Source organism: Phocoena phocoena, chromosome 7 (assembly GCF_963924675.1).
Source record: "Phocoena phocoena chromosome 7, mPhoPho1.1, whole genome shotgun sequence".
Classification (NCBI taxonomy): domain Eukaryota; kingdom Metazoa; phylum Chordata; class Mammalia; order Artiodactyla; family Phocoenidae; genus Phocoena; species Phocoena phocoena.
The window spans coordinates 44717022-44731550 of record NC_089225.1 but is presented as its reverse complement, the minus strand read 5'-3'; the positions used below and the strand labels follow the sequence as shown (position 1 = coordinate 44731550).

Sequence of the window (14529 nt, the reverse complement as noted above, 5' to 3'; positions counted from 1 at the left end):
CTACCACCATTCTAGGAGAACTGCTCTAGTCTTAGAGTTTCTTGAATTCCTCAATCTCATTCCAGCTACCCACTTTTATGACTCATTATGAAGACAGAAGATCCTAAACATCAGTATTTACTCATTGACAATAACCTATCCTTTGAACTCTCACATTCTTCTACTCCCTCTATATCTGTTCTCTCACTTCATGAACACTTCAGCCATAAACCCTCTTTTTGTTCTTAGTCTGTTAGATTCCTCCTAGATTAGCTTCTTTCTGATTTTAGCTTATATCGCAAAGCACATAATTTCAATTGCTTTAGTATGCACTTTCTGGCCACCTAACCAGAAATTCTTCTACTCTTAACTCTACAATCTTTTAATCCTGGATTTGGCTACCCACTTGTTCTACTTCTATATCAAGAAACTTGATGAAAAAATAACCGGCAAACATGGATTGACACCACCAAAAATTCATGGTAAAGGCTGGATGCAAAATTTTTCTTCTTTCTTTTCTTAACTGAAGCTTTCAAGTCTTTATTACCACTTTCAGAATATTCTAAAATCATTTCACTCAGTAGATGACCTTATCTTGTATTTCACAGGAAAAAAATGTACTCTCATATGATAACCCTACTATTTTTTGTTTATTTGATTTTTTTAAATTGAATGAATTTGACATGTAACATTTTGTAAGTTTAAGGTGTACAGTGTGTTACTTTGATACATTTACATATTGTAATAGGATTGTTGTAGTAATATTTATTACATTTAATAATTATAGTACAATATTATCTATATTTGTCATACCGTACATTGGATCTCTAGCTTTACTACTTGTTACAAATTTAAACACCGTCAGTCTTATCTGCCCCCCTCCAATTCCTTAGTAACCACCATTTTACTCTGTTTTTTACAGGTTTGACTTTTTTTGGATTCCAGATATAAGTGATTCATGATAACCCTTTTAACTTCCTGCCACCTCCACCTCTTATCTGCAAACTTATTTTCACTTGCAGCCAATTCTTAGAGGAATGGGTGTTTCTCCTCTGTTCATAGTAAATTCCTTAACCTATTTCTGAATCTCCAGCAACCAACTGGTTTTCCTTATTTTCTTCCTCTTACCCTCCTGTCCTTCATATATTCCTTCACCCCATACATATAACTCAGAAATGTTATAAACATTCAAGGCTATGATGAAATCTGTTGTTCTATAACCTATATCTATAATCTCCAATTCAGAACTCTACCTAGGCGCTTAGGTCCATATTTGCAACCATCCATTGGACATTTTCACCTGCATGCCCCATAGGTAACCAAACCTAATAACTAAAATCTAATTATACATCTTATTTCCCAATCCCTTAAATCTGAACCTTCTTCTCCATTCTTTTTTTTTTTTTTTTTTTTTTTTTTTTTGCGGTACGCGGGCCTCTCACTGTTGTGGCCTCTCCCGTTGCGGAGCACAGGCTCCGGAAGTGCAGGCTCAGCGGCCATGGCTCACAGGCTCAACTGCTCCATGGCATGTGGGATCCTCCCAGACCGGGGCACGAACCCACGTCCCCTGCATTGGCAGGCAGACTCCCAACCACTGCGCCACCAGGGAAGCCCTTCTTCTCCATTCTTGGTTTCAGTTAATTAGCACCACTATTAATCCAGTCTTCTCTTCCAGATACATGGGTATCATCTTAGAATCTATGCCATCACCCTCAGAAGTGGCCTACATTCATATGCCACCTGCTTTTCACTCTATCTCCTAAATAAATCTTAGATTTCTTCCCAAATTTATTCCCAATGCTTAATTTAAGTCCTCATTTTGATCGCTTGAAATGATTGCATTCATTCTTTCTTTTGTAAATTGAAGCATATGTACATATGTATTTAATATATGTATATTAATAGAAATATATATATATATATACATATATATATTAAAATGCAACTTGATGGTTGCCACTTATTTTTATATTCCTGGATCTTAGACCATTGCTTAGCATCAATGTATGTTTGTTGAGTGAATTCCAGACTATTCTCTATCCTATTTATCCCCTATCCCACTGTCAGGAAGACCCTTCTAAAGCATATATTAAATCCTTCAATAAATTTTGAATGAGTAAGAATACGTACAAACTACATAATCATAATCATAGAGATAGGGCTCTAATCTACCTTCACAGCTTCTTTTCCTATACTGCCCTATAGTTCCTTTTGGAGCCACAGGATCACCTTATGGTACATAAAACATACCACACATTCCTCACTTCCAAGATTTTATTATATACTATTCTCTCTCTGCTTGCAGGATCTGTCTTCCCTAATCTACCCAACTCCTCCTAATCTTAGCTAAAGGGTTGGGCTTAGTAGTGGGCTTATGACCTGATCCTTCCAGACTGAAATAGATGCCTCTTCTCTGTGTTCACATATTATCCTGTACAGATCTCTACTGTAGCACTTAGTATGCTATGGTAATAACTTGATCTTCCTTTTTTACTTATTGAAAGTTCCTTAAGGACATAAACTATATTTTATTTCAGTATTCTTAGAACCTCATTAAGGACCCAGTACACAGCAGACACTCAATAATGTTTCTTAAATAAATCAAAATATTTAGAGTTTAACATATAAAAATATATAGTATACATTTTTTCTTCCCCTGTTCTTGTGAAATGTAAAAAAATATTTCCCTTTCCCCTCTTTAAGATAATTGCTGCTGTGAGTGAAGGTTTCTTCCATGGCAGATAAGAGATTAAATTACAAAAGTTTTCAATTGCTTACCACTGGCCAGTGCAGAAAGAGGAGGAGACAGAGAAATTCCTGTGTCTGCCTTAACCCAAGAATATCTCAATACTCCTTTTCCCTAATTCTGTGTTTCCTAACTTTCCTAGAGCAAGTACAGTATTGCTGAAGTTTCTTAATGAACCTAATGGGAAAATAAGAAGAATAAAAGCTGGGAGTTTTTGTTTTGTTTTTTAAAAGGTGATTATGCCTTATACATGAACTGGAAAGGAAAAGAAATCCAAACTTCATTTCAATAATTGAGAAAGGGCTTCCCTGGTGGCGCAGTGGTTGAGAGTCCACCTGCTGATGAAGGCGACACAGGTTCTTGCCCTGGTCTGGGAAGATCCCACATGCCGCGGAGCGGCTGGGTCTGTGAGCCATGGCTGCTGAGCCTGCGTGTCCGGAGCCTGTGCTCCGCAACGGGAGAGGCCACAACAGTGAGAGGCCCGCATACCACATACACACACACACAAAAAAAAAAAAAAAATTGAGAAAGTGCCTGTCATTATCCCATCTCTGTTTCTCTTGTGCACCCCTAATGAAGACATCTAGCCCATTAAGTTTACCTATATAACTGTGAGTATTCTTTAGTAAATCAAAAGGATAATCACAAAGAATAATGACAATTTCTGAGGAATGCAGTGAAGTATGTATAACAGCTAGTTTTATGGTAGATGTATCAAACGGAAAGGAGGAAGCGAATTGTGTAGTTCCTATATTTATGGAAGAAACTAAGAACCGCACGGCTAGCATATTTCTTAGACTTCAGAATTTCACAGGCTAGTAAATTTTTTATTTTAATTGAGGGAACCAACATAAGATCCTCCACTTTCAACTGCCCGTGCAGGAATAATTTAACATAGCAGGCCTTAGGCTGTTTATCTTCAAAAAGGCCTATTTGCAAGGCTGGCCCTTGACAGCATCTGGGAACTTGATTTTTGAAAACGTTTAAGTGATAAGATTCTAAATGCTGTGCCAGCCTACTTAGACTGTACCATGAGATTTATGGTGAATAACTACTTTCCTTCTGAGAATCTGAAATTTTGGTTGACAGACGGTGCCTATGTAACCAGCCCTTAAAAAAAACGCAAGCTCTTGAGTCTCAAATGGAGTTCCCCATGCCAAAACACTGCAAGTGTGTTGAGTGAATTTTTGAGCTGGAGAGGGTGCACTCTGTGTGACCTCTCACAGGAGGGAAAGAGCATAGGAAGCCTGCACACAGATTCCTCTAGACTCCACCTGATGTCTTTTTCCATTAGTGATCTGGCTGTGTATCTTTACAATGTCTCTGTAATAAATCTTAGCTCTGAGTATGACAGTATACTAAGTCCTGTGAGTCCTTCTAGAGAATCGCAGAATGTGTGGGTGGTATTGGGGACCCCCAAAACACTAAGTAATGATATTAAACAAGCAAGCAAAAAACTCTATGATCATCATTCAATGAATATATATGTTAATAAAATTTTGCTCTTTATTCTGACAGTACAGAAACATGGAAACAATATCAGAATAAAGGACAGAATTTTAAATGGAATATATTTAGCACTGTAAGAAGTTCATTACATTATTCTCATTTTTCTCATTTTGCTGTAGACCAGTGAAAACCTTATAATGGACCAATAACAGACATGTGCCTGGTAACTACTAGACCAAGTAATTTTTGCCTGGGTATACCTTTCTTCCAATTTACTTTCTTTTGAAACTGAAAGCACTAAACAGAAGTTTTATGTGTACAGCAGTAATTTTAAAAAGCTGAACATTCTGGTAAGTCACTAAAGATTTCACTGAAAGAGTTGATTTTTAACTGTTACATTTAAAGAATGGAAGACTATTATAAATTAATAACAAATTTAGTTCCAGGATATTTTAAGATTTGTACAGTCCTTGCACCAGCCAAATAACCATGTAAAAAAAAAACACAAAAAGGGCTTCCCTGGTGGCGCAGTGGTTGAGAGTCGGCCTGCTGATGCAGGGGACACGGGTTCGTGACCTGGTCTGGGAAGATCCCACATGCCGCGGAGCGGCTAGGCCCGTGCGCCATGGCTGCTGAGCCTGCGCGTCCAGAGCCTGTGCTCCACAACGGGAGAGGCCACAACAGTGAGAGGTCCGCGTATCGAAAAAAACAAAAAACAAAAAAAACACACAAAAATAAAACTAGCTGAGATAATAATACTTCTGACTTTCAGTTTGTCATTTTATTTAAAAATTATTTATGGAAGATAACATTCTTATCTTTCCTCAATACAACCACCTTAAAATGAATTCTTCCCACAGGTCACAATGTTTTTAAAAAAGATAGCAAATAAAAATCTCAAATTTCATCCATTAATATATCACTGTGTTTTAGTTCTTCAAGGCACTTTCTAACAATATAGTATTTTCCATTGCACAAGACTCAAATTCCATTTACCAGGGTAAATAACTTTCAAAAACAAAACCACATACCTTTTGCTGTAGCTCTTTTACTGCTGAATCTCTATCCATGCATGCCTGTCGAAAGGCTTCATAAGCTTTATTGAGTTGCTCGCCAATGTTTTTATCCATTCCTCTCTGTCTTGTAGCATCACTATAAATGATGGAGTAAATGACAGGTCTGGAAAATAATTGAAAAATTTAGATAGCTATTAAGTTATATAAATCTCACTTTAAAAATGTACCTCAGGGGCTTCCCTGGTGGCGCAGTGGTTGAGGGTCCGCCTGCCGATGCAGGGGACGCGGGTTCGTGCCCCGGTCTGGGAGGATCCCACATGCCGCGGAGCGGCTGGGCCCGTGAGCCATGGCCGCTGAGCCTGCGCGTCCGGAGCCTGTCCTCCGCAACGGGAGAGGCCACGACAGTGAGAGGCCCGCGTAACGCATAAAAAAAAAAAAAAAAAAAAAAAAAAAAAAAAAAAAAATGTACCTCAGGGCTTCCCTGGTGGAGCAGTGGTTGAGAGTCCGCCTGCCGATGCAGGGGACACGGGTTTGTGCCCCGGTCCGGGAAGATCCCACATGCCGCAGAGCGGCTGGGCCCATGAGCCATGGCCGCTGAGCCTGCATGTTTAGAGCCTGTGCTCCGCAAAGGGAGAGGCCACAACAGTGAGAGGCCCGCGTACCGAAAAAAAAAAATGTACCTCAAAGACAGTTCTATATGGTTTATCATGAACATTATAGCACCAAGTACTATCAAGTTTTATAAAGGCAAAAAAGCCTCATTTAAAATTCTGATCAGAAATATTGTGAAACCTTAACTTCTACAGTTTTTAAATATTTTTCACTAATGTTTAAGGAGCAATTAGGGTTCCAGTTCATAAAGATGCTACTTTGCACATGGTATTCTATAAATGCAAGCTAAAAATGGAAAAATATAAAAGGTCATTTGTTATTACTCTTTATTACAGAAATACACAACAGGATTAGCAATGTGAGAAGGGACTTCTTTTTACTAAATGGACAGTTATTCCCACTTACAAGGTAAATGCTTGCTACACTGAAATTAGAGCAAAATTAAGTAGATAAATGTTTGTGGATGGAGTTCACACTGTTATCACAGAGCAATTAAAATGTGTGAAAATGCTCTTATTTTAGCACCAAAATCTAGGGAGAGCTGCCGTTGGACTCTACATTAAAAAAGAAAAATCACATCCCATCAGTCCTACCCCTATGCTCTATTAGTTTGCCAACTGTTTTGCTATTTCTGAACTACAGGTGATTTACTCAGTGGAGGTAATTTATTTTTATCATCTCAACTTGCATAACATCTCTAACGACATTCCCTGACTCTGAGCAGAGGGTCATCTAATGACTGATTCTTCCCGTCAAGCTGTAAAAACCACACCACAGAGCCTTTCTCTTAATCCTCTGAAAGCCAGAGGAGACAAAGTTCTTTATCAGTCATAGGGGATTTTGGGGGTAGCAAATTATTTCACTCCCTTATGATTAGAAATCCTTCATAACCGTCTCTAACCTTTTACAACACCTTTATTTTATCGTCGGGTATACATGCTTTAAAAAACTTTCAGTATTTTACATTAAGATGTTCATATAACATAAATTCACCGTTCTAAAGTATACACTTCTGTGGTTTTCAGTATATTCACAATGTTGTGTAACCATCACCAATATCTAATCACAGAACATTTTTATCACCTCAGAAAGAAACCCTGTACTTAATAGCAGTTAGTCCCAATTCACATCTCCCCTCTATCCCCTGACAACCACTAATCTACTTTCTGACTCTATGGATTTGCCTACTTTGGATGTTTGGAGTCATAAAATACATGGCCTTTGTGTCTGGCTTTTTTCATGTAGCATAAAATTTCCAACCTTTATCCATGTTGTCGCATGTAACAGTACTTCATTGCTTTTTATGTCTGAATAATATTTCATTTTATGAATATACTACATTTTGTTTATTCATTTCTCAGTTAATGGACATTTGGGTTGTTTCCACTTTTTGGTTATTTTGAATAAAGCTACAATTTGTGTATACATATCTGTGTGAACATAAGTTTTTAATCTCTTAGATATATGCTTGGGAGCAGAATTCCTGAGTCAGATGACAATTATGTTTAACTTTCTGAGGAACTGCCACAAAAGTTCCAGACGTTTCCACAGAAGCTGTACCATTTTATATTTCCACTAGCAACGTACAAGAGTTCCAATTTCTCCACATCTTCACCAATAATTGTTGTCCATTTTAAAATTATATGCTAGGATCCTAGTGGGTATGAAGTGATACCTCATCACAGTTTTGATGTTGAGCATCTTTACAGTGCTTATTGGTCATTTGTATATCTTCTTTGGAGAAATGTCCAGTCAAGTCCTTTGCCCACTTTTCATATATACATACATATATATATAATTTGTAATATTTTCTCCCATTCTATAGATTATCTTTTCATTTCTTTGATAGTGCCCTTTGACAAAGTTTTTAGTTTGATGAAGTCCAATTTATCTATTTTTTTTGTTCTTGTGCTTTTCATATCATATCTAAGAAACCATTGCCTAACCCAAGATTACATGGATTTTCACCTGCATTTCCTTTTAGAAATTTTATAATTTTAGCTTTTAGATTTAGACCTTTGATCCATATTGAGTTAATTTGTATAATATGGTATGAGGTAGGGCTCCAGATTCATTCCTCTGCATGTGGCTAGCCAGTTGTCCTGGTATCATTTGTTGAAAAGGCTTTTCTTTTCCCACTGAATGCCCTTGGCAGCCTTGTTGAAAATCAGTTTACCATAAATCACAATGCCCTTTTAAATACCTAGGTAATATTTCAATCCCATCAGCCAGTCTTTCATTTTAAGATACTAAATACACTCCTAAGTTATTTTCTAGGCTTGATAAAAACAATTTCAAGGATTTTATTATGGGGATTACAGTGTCTTTACCTTGTGAAGCAATGAAAGAATGATATATTTTTTAGGCATTCCACCTGAAATTTGTTTTTACTGCTACTTCTGATAGATGGAAAAGATGAAACACTGTTAGGATAATTAACATTGCCAGGATCTCTGACATACCATAGACACTATGGAAACATGAGTAATTAGCATGAACACAAAGCATCACTTGGAGTATTTATTTAGATATTATCATTCAAAAAATTGATTTAGGGTGGCTTAAAAAAACACAAGATTAAAAATAAGTATATAAGCAGGAAAAGAAAAATAAGGGTAGGTAGCTAAAGGGACTATAGTATACTATAATATGCTCATGCAGAAATTAGATGATTTAAGTAGCTAAGTGGCTAGGTTGTCTATCACTGTCTTAATAAGCTGCAGATGTCATAACAAATTGTCAATGTAAACCACACCTATATTTATCTGGGACAAACAAGAAGCTTGAATTGGGAACCCATCTAGTTTCTTGTTTTGTTCTATCACTGGCTGACCCTGTGAGCTTAGTTCAGGGCCACTAAATCTTTTGGGACTCAAGTTTCTACCTCTTCAAAACAAAAAAGATGTCTGGGTTCAATTTCTAAGAAACTTCTTTGTTCTACGGTTCTTGAGTCTGTGAATCTAAAAATGCATGTCTGTTCCATCAAGAAGGTGCATTCTTGCTTTTAAAAATGTAAATACAGTACTAAAAACAGCTGCATCATATGCAAGTAAACCATGTGCAGCCTTCATTTCAGTTCCTTGAATTAGATCACACAAATGTCACTAGGAAGAGTTACTGAGTAAATTCCACATGGATGCATCCTATTTCCTGAAATAAGAATGTATGCTGGGGAGATATGATTCAGGTCAATACAACTAAATAAATGATACATTTAATTCTTATCTCACAACAAAGAAGAAAATTGGGTGTTAGATCAGTGACACTGACCAGAGAAAAAGGAAACAGTCTCTGGGACCCAGTTAATTAAATTGGACAGATTTCAAATATTAACACTCTGAACTTTAAAGCCACTTGTTCCTCTATTTTTTAAAGCATTTGTTAAGTGTAAAATTAATTTCACAATTTAAGAGGCAGTCACAATTCAATTACATTTTGGTATGCCTTCTGCAAAACTTGCCAGGCTCCAGGGAAATGGTTTTATTTACAATAAACATGCTCAAACTCAAATCAAATGGCCACTCTCATCCCCTAAACCCAGGAGGTCCAAGCTAGAGCCAGCTCTGCCTTGGAAACATTCTTCTAGTTATGGCTTCACTCTTTTAAATGTATTTTAAGGAAAGCCTTCCGTGGTAATTTCTTTATTTCTGGGTTTGGTTTACTAGTTTCCTCATACCACACAAGGAAAAACTTAACTCACTGATGCCCAAGACAGTTTAGCTGGGTGGGCAGAATACAAAGCATCCCACCCCCAGGGTAATCCTGGCTTCAGGATAGTCCTGTCACACCTACCTCTATTCCTCTGACAGAAGTCCCTTTTTTCCTTTGGGTTGTTCCTGTAAGATGGAAAATGGAGGGTGGCAAGTTCCTGTTCTGCCTCCCAGGTCCAGCATGTGCTTGCACAGGAAGAAGTACTAAGAAAATCCCTGGGCATCAGGCTGCTTCCTCTTTCATTGATCCTTGGTTCATAATGAAACTGTTCTAGGATAGGAGAATCAGCCTGCATGAGGGCAATAATTTTACTTTCCCTTGGTAAAACTTCCCAGCTCCAACAAAGCTGTGTCAACTACTAGGGCCAAACTTTGATTTCAATAAAATATATACCATTATGATTCAATTAAATTAGAAAAACTGAAGTAGTTGTTTGCTTAATACATGTAAGGCACTATGTGGGATGCAGCAAGCGGCTTTAGGGACAGTGCCACCTTAATGTTGTGTTCCTTTTACTAAGTTTTTCACCAGCTCTTCATTTCCTGTTACTCGTATTCCAATCTGACTGATAAGGCTCAGAGGAGTTAAATGACCTGCATACAGCTACAAAGCTATAAGCAAGTGACTGGGACTAAATCTTTGAAACTCTTAGTTCAAGGATTGTTTATTAAAGCCAGCTGCAAAGTATTCTCCTAAAATGCCATGATGGATACTTCATTCCATAAAACATTTACTGAGTGCCAACAAAAAACAAAGCCTGGGCTGGGCGCCACTGATGTAGTGAAAACAAAACAGACATGAAACCTACCCTGACGAAGGCACCATTAGCTGTAACTTAAAGAATATATATGAGTACCTGGAGATATTTAAAGGCTAGAGTTTGGAAAGGAAAGTGCTCACATCAATTTACAAGGTTTAGGAAAGGCTTTGAGAGGTAGATGGCATTTGACTTGGGTTTTGAATTATGGGTAGGAATGACCTCACCCATTCCTTTTATTTGACTGTCAAATAGCAGTCATCCTTTCTAAAACAGGTTCCTGACAGTTATAAAGATTTTTTTTTTTGGGCTAGATAATATCCATTCTTCACTAAAACAGCCCAGGATTACACACATTTCTTATGCATTGTTCAGTTTGAATTTCCAGATCAGGACAACTCTGCAAACCTGAGACAATTCTTAAGTATAACAATTATGGTTACTTATAGAAGTGATTAATTAGGCTAGTCCTTGTCCATGATGCTTGAAAAGAAGCAAGGGTAGTAATGGAATACAGGACAAGTCCTATACCTGCTCTGGACCTCGATTTTCCTTGCTTTTAAAATGAAGGGGTTACAAGACAATCTCCTTCAACTTTATGACTAGACAGCATTTCTAAACAAATACAGAGTATAGAAGCTTTTGCTTGGCAAATATAGTGATTTGTTTTTCCTCATAAATGATATCATAGATTTAAAAGTTACAAGCCAGTTGATATGGTAATTCATTTAAAGATAATGAGAAGTATGGAATAAAGTTATATGGGATGTCCTAGAAGAGATATGATACTATGAAAATATGTGATATGAAAATACATGATGTAACACTGTGAAAATTAATGACTTTCTTTATTTCATAACAATTATATAGTCCCTCCTAACACTTTACTAGGTAGAATGAAAAAAAAGTACAGGCTTTGAATTCAGATCTCAGATCTGCAGTTTTCTAGCCATTTACTTAGCTTCTCTGAGTATTAGTTTTCTTATACATAGTTTGTAGGTTTATTGTGAAGATTGAGATCATATATGAAACAATATCTGTTAACTGTTCCTCAATATCCATTCTCTCCTCTTCTAGTATTCCTGATTTTTAGCTGATGTGGTCATGTGACTGTGTTCTGGTCATCGGCAAGTAAGTGTAACTTCCAAGACAAGCTCTCTTCTTTTTCCCTTTCCCAGTTGGATGGAATATTGTGGTTAGTCACCCGAAACACTGTGGTGAGGGCAACACTTCCAGGATGGCGGAACAAGGAGATGTGGAACAACAAGAATGAAGATGCCCAGGTCCTTGACACTGTGGAACTGCCAGATCTGCTCTGGACATCTTATACTTTGAATTGTAATACGTGAGAGAAATAAAATATCTGTCTTAAAAAAAAAAAAAATCTGTCTTATTTGTTTAAGCCAGTGTCTTTGGGGGCCTCTTAAGAGAGGAGCTGAGCTGTATCCTAATTGGTACAATATTCAAGACTGGTTCAGTGCTGAACACACAGTAGGTTCTCCTTTTTCCATGGGAAAGAGACAAACTCATAGACTTTGCCTTATAAGCTCTAATTAGAGCTTATAATTTAGTAAGGCAGAAACACATAGAAATGATTAACCATATTAATAGATCAATTATAAATGTGTAAAAATGTATAAGCGTATCTTGATAGGTATCTGGGAAACATAGGTAGAAGCATTTGTAGGAACTGACCCAAAGGCTCACTCAAGATTTGTACATTTCATTGTATTTAAGTTTTATCTCAAAGGTAGAAGAAAAGAAAGAACTGTTAAATAAAGAGTATAAGGAGGAAAAAGACTCAATAGAAGGAACAATTAACATGAGAGGAACTGTGGAAGGCTTCACAGAGGATCTGACGCTTATACTGGGACCTGAAATATGAGAAGGATTTCAACAAGTAGGGAATGAGAGAGGAAAGAACATTCACTCTGAAGGAGCAGAGGCTCTGAGAAATCACTAGTATAGTGCACTTAGGGACTGGTGGTGAGTATTGTATTTATGAAAGTAAGGTGTATGTACAGACAGGATGGAGAGGCCAGGGTGCTAAGACAGGTGCATAGTCAGGGCCACCATGTGTGATTGTGCTGCACTGAAAGAACCCTATAGGTACCGTTCATGTAGACCATAATTGGAAAGAGTTACACCCTAGAGTTACAGAGTGCACTAACTACATAAACTATACTACACAGCAGATTAGATATGGCCAGATTGCAGTAGACCTTGAATGTCACTCTAAGAAATTTACACTTTAACTTGCTAACGTTAAGGAATAATGGAGGATTGTCAAGCAGGAGATGGATATGTTTTAGAAAGATTAACTGGATACCAGCAGGGAATATAAACAAATGAGGGAGACAAAGTGAGGATATCCATAAGAAACTACTGTTGTATTCTGGGTAAAAGATGAGGGCTTAAACTAGAGTAGGGAAAATGAATGATGAATGAATTCAAGAGACGTTTTAAAGGTAGAATCAATAGGATTTGTTGGCCAACTGGATCTGTACAACAGACAAGAAGGAAGCATTCAGGGCCCAGCAATTCTGAATCAGTTGGCCTGGGAAGGAGTCCTATAATCTATATTTTAATAAGTAATCAGGTTATTTTGTTAAAGATAGTTCACCAGCCATATTCTTCAAAAATTAGGCAAACAGTGATGCTAGTCAGCCACAGAGAAACAGGAAGAAATACTGAGGGGGAGACGAGAGGATATTGAATTCAATTTTGAACAAAAGTGCTAACAGAGACACAATTAACAACAGTCAGGAAAAATGTACCAATTGAGTGATAATGAAATCTAAAGGAAGAAATGATGGCTAAGTATGCCTTCCCTCCTGCTTATATTCTTAAAGTTTTTAATGTCCTCTGATACTGGTTGACAGTCAACCAGGCCAAAATCTTTTTACCAAAAAAGAAACAAACAAACAAAACCCTTACATTTTTTAAAAGAAAACAGTGGAGGGAGAAAGAAGCAATACTTGTTATTGTACCACTTTGTGTCACAAGATGCACACTTTTTTTCTCCCAAATATAAACCAAAAAAGAGGATAGGCCCACTGGACAACGTCAGAAGGAAAACTAGGATATGCATAAAATAGTAAGGCATTTTAGTATAAGTCTGTTACCTTATATGAAGAGATTATTAGCCAAACAGGTATCTAATGCTCTGTTCTGTTAACATTTATACAGTGTTAAATAACAAGAAAAATAACTTTCTGGTAGAGTGAATGTGTTATTTTTCTTAAGTCTCTCTCTTCTACTCTACCAAATTTATGATAATGAAATAGTATTATTAATGATCTTTCACAAGAGTAGAACATTTGTACCTATCTTCTGGTTTTAATTTAAAAAGTGTGAAAAAATATTTTCAGTAATCTTAAAAAGGTCCTCCCAACCAGAAGAGATGACACAGGTTGCACCAGATTCATAAAGGACAAAGTTGTTTTTGAAAAAGAAGTAGTTAAAATCTCATGAGTTAACAGATTAGGGGCCCCTCCAGCATCTCTGAGTCATTTACTAAATCATAACCACTACGAAAGGAGACAGCTCTTCTATGAAAAGAGAATGAAACTTCGGGAGACAGAGGACCTTTTCACAAAAAGGTCTATTTTCTCTTAAATCGCAGTTGAAATCGCTGAACAGTCATTTAGCTTACCAATGATAAATGGGAACAGGCAAAAGCCTACATAATTATAAGCTGTACTCTGTGCTCTTAATTACCAGCACAGAACTCTACGGCTCTTCATACCGCTGCTTTTAATTTCCCTGAGGACACCTAGAGGCTGCTGGGCAAATGTTTGCAAGTCACAACTTGTCTTATTAGAAGTAACTGAGAGAACTCCAGTGAGAAAATAAGGTTTCAGAGATATCCAGATCTCCATTCCTAGTCATTCCCAAGATGTTTAGGTTGTGACTTTAAATGTATAATATGATAAAAGTTTAAAACCAGATACAGTATTTTTATATCATGCAACACACTTTCTTACTCCTACTGTTGAATACTCCTGAAGACAGGACCAAAACTCCCTGGGTAGCCTGACGAACCAACTTCTCAAACCTGCCTCTGTGCCAAAATTACCCAAATCTCTACTCTTTTCAAGGCCACTCCAGTTTTCCTCAAACGTGAATATTCAGATCTAGTTAAGTCCCAGATCCCAAATGTGGATATTCAGATCTAGTTAAGTCTAGCTTGTTATGCTACCCTACTGTGGAGGAGCAAGAGTTTATTAAAAAGTTTGATTCTGTTTCATTTCCTTTTG

General features: G+C 37.1%; 1 protein-coding gene across 1 annotated transcript in view; it reads right to left on the bottom strand.

Moving 5' to 3' along the window:
- The window catches only part of TANK (TRAF family member associated NFKB activator), an 89189-nt gene that overhangs the window by 50220 nt on the left and 24440 nt on the right, over positions 1-14529 (bottom strand). The window contains exon 2 of the mRNA XM_065880753.1: positions 5206-5353. Within this exon, the coding sequence (XP_065736825.1) occupies positions 5206-5304 (99 nt within the window). The 5' untranslated portion in view covers positions 5305-5353. The remainder of the gene's footprint in view (positions 1-5205; positions 5354-14529) is intronic.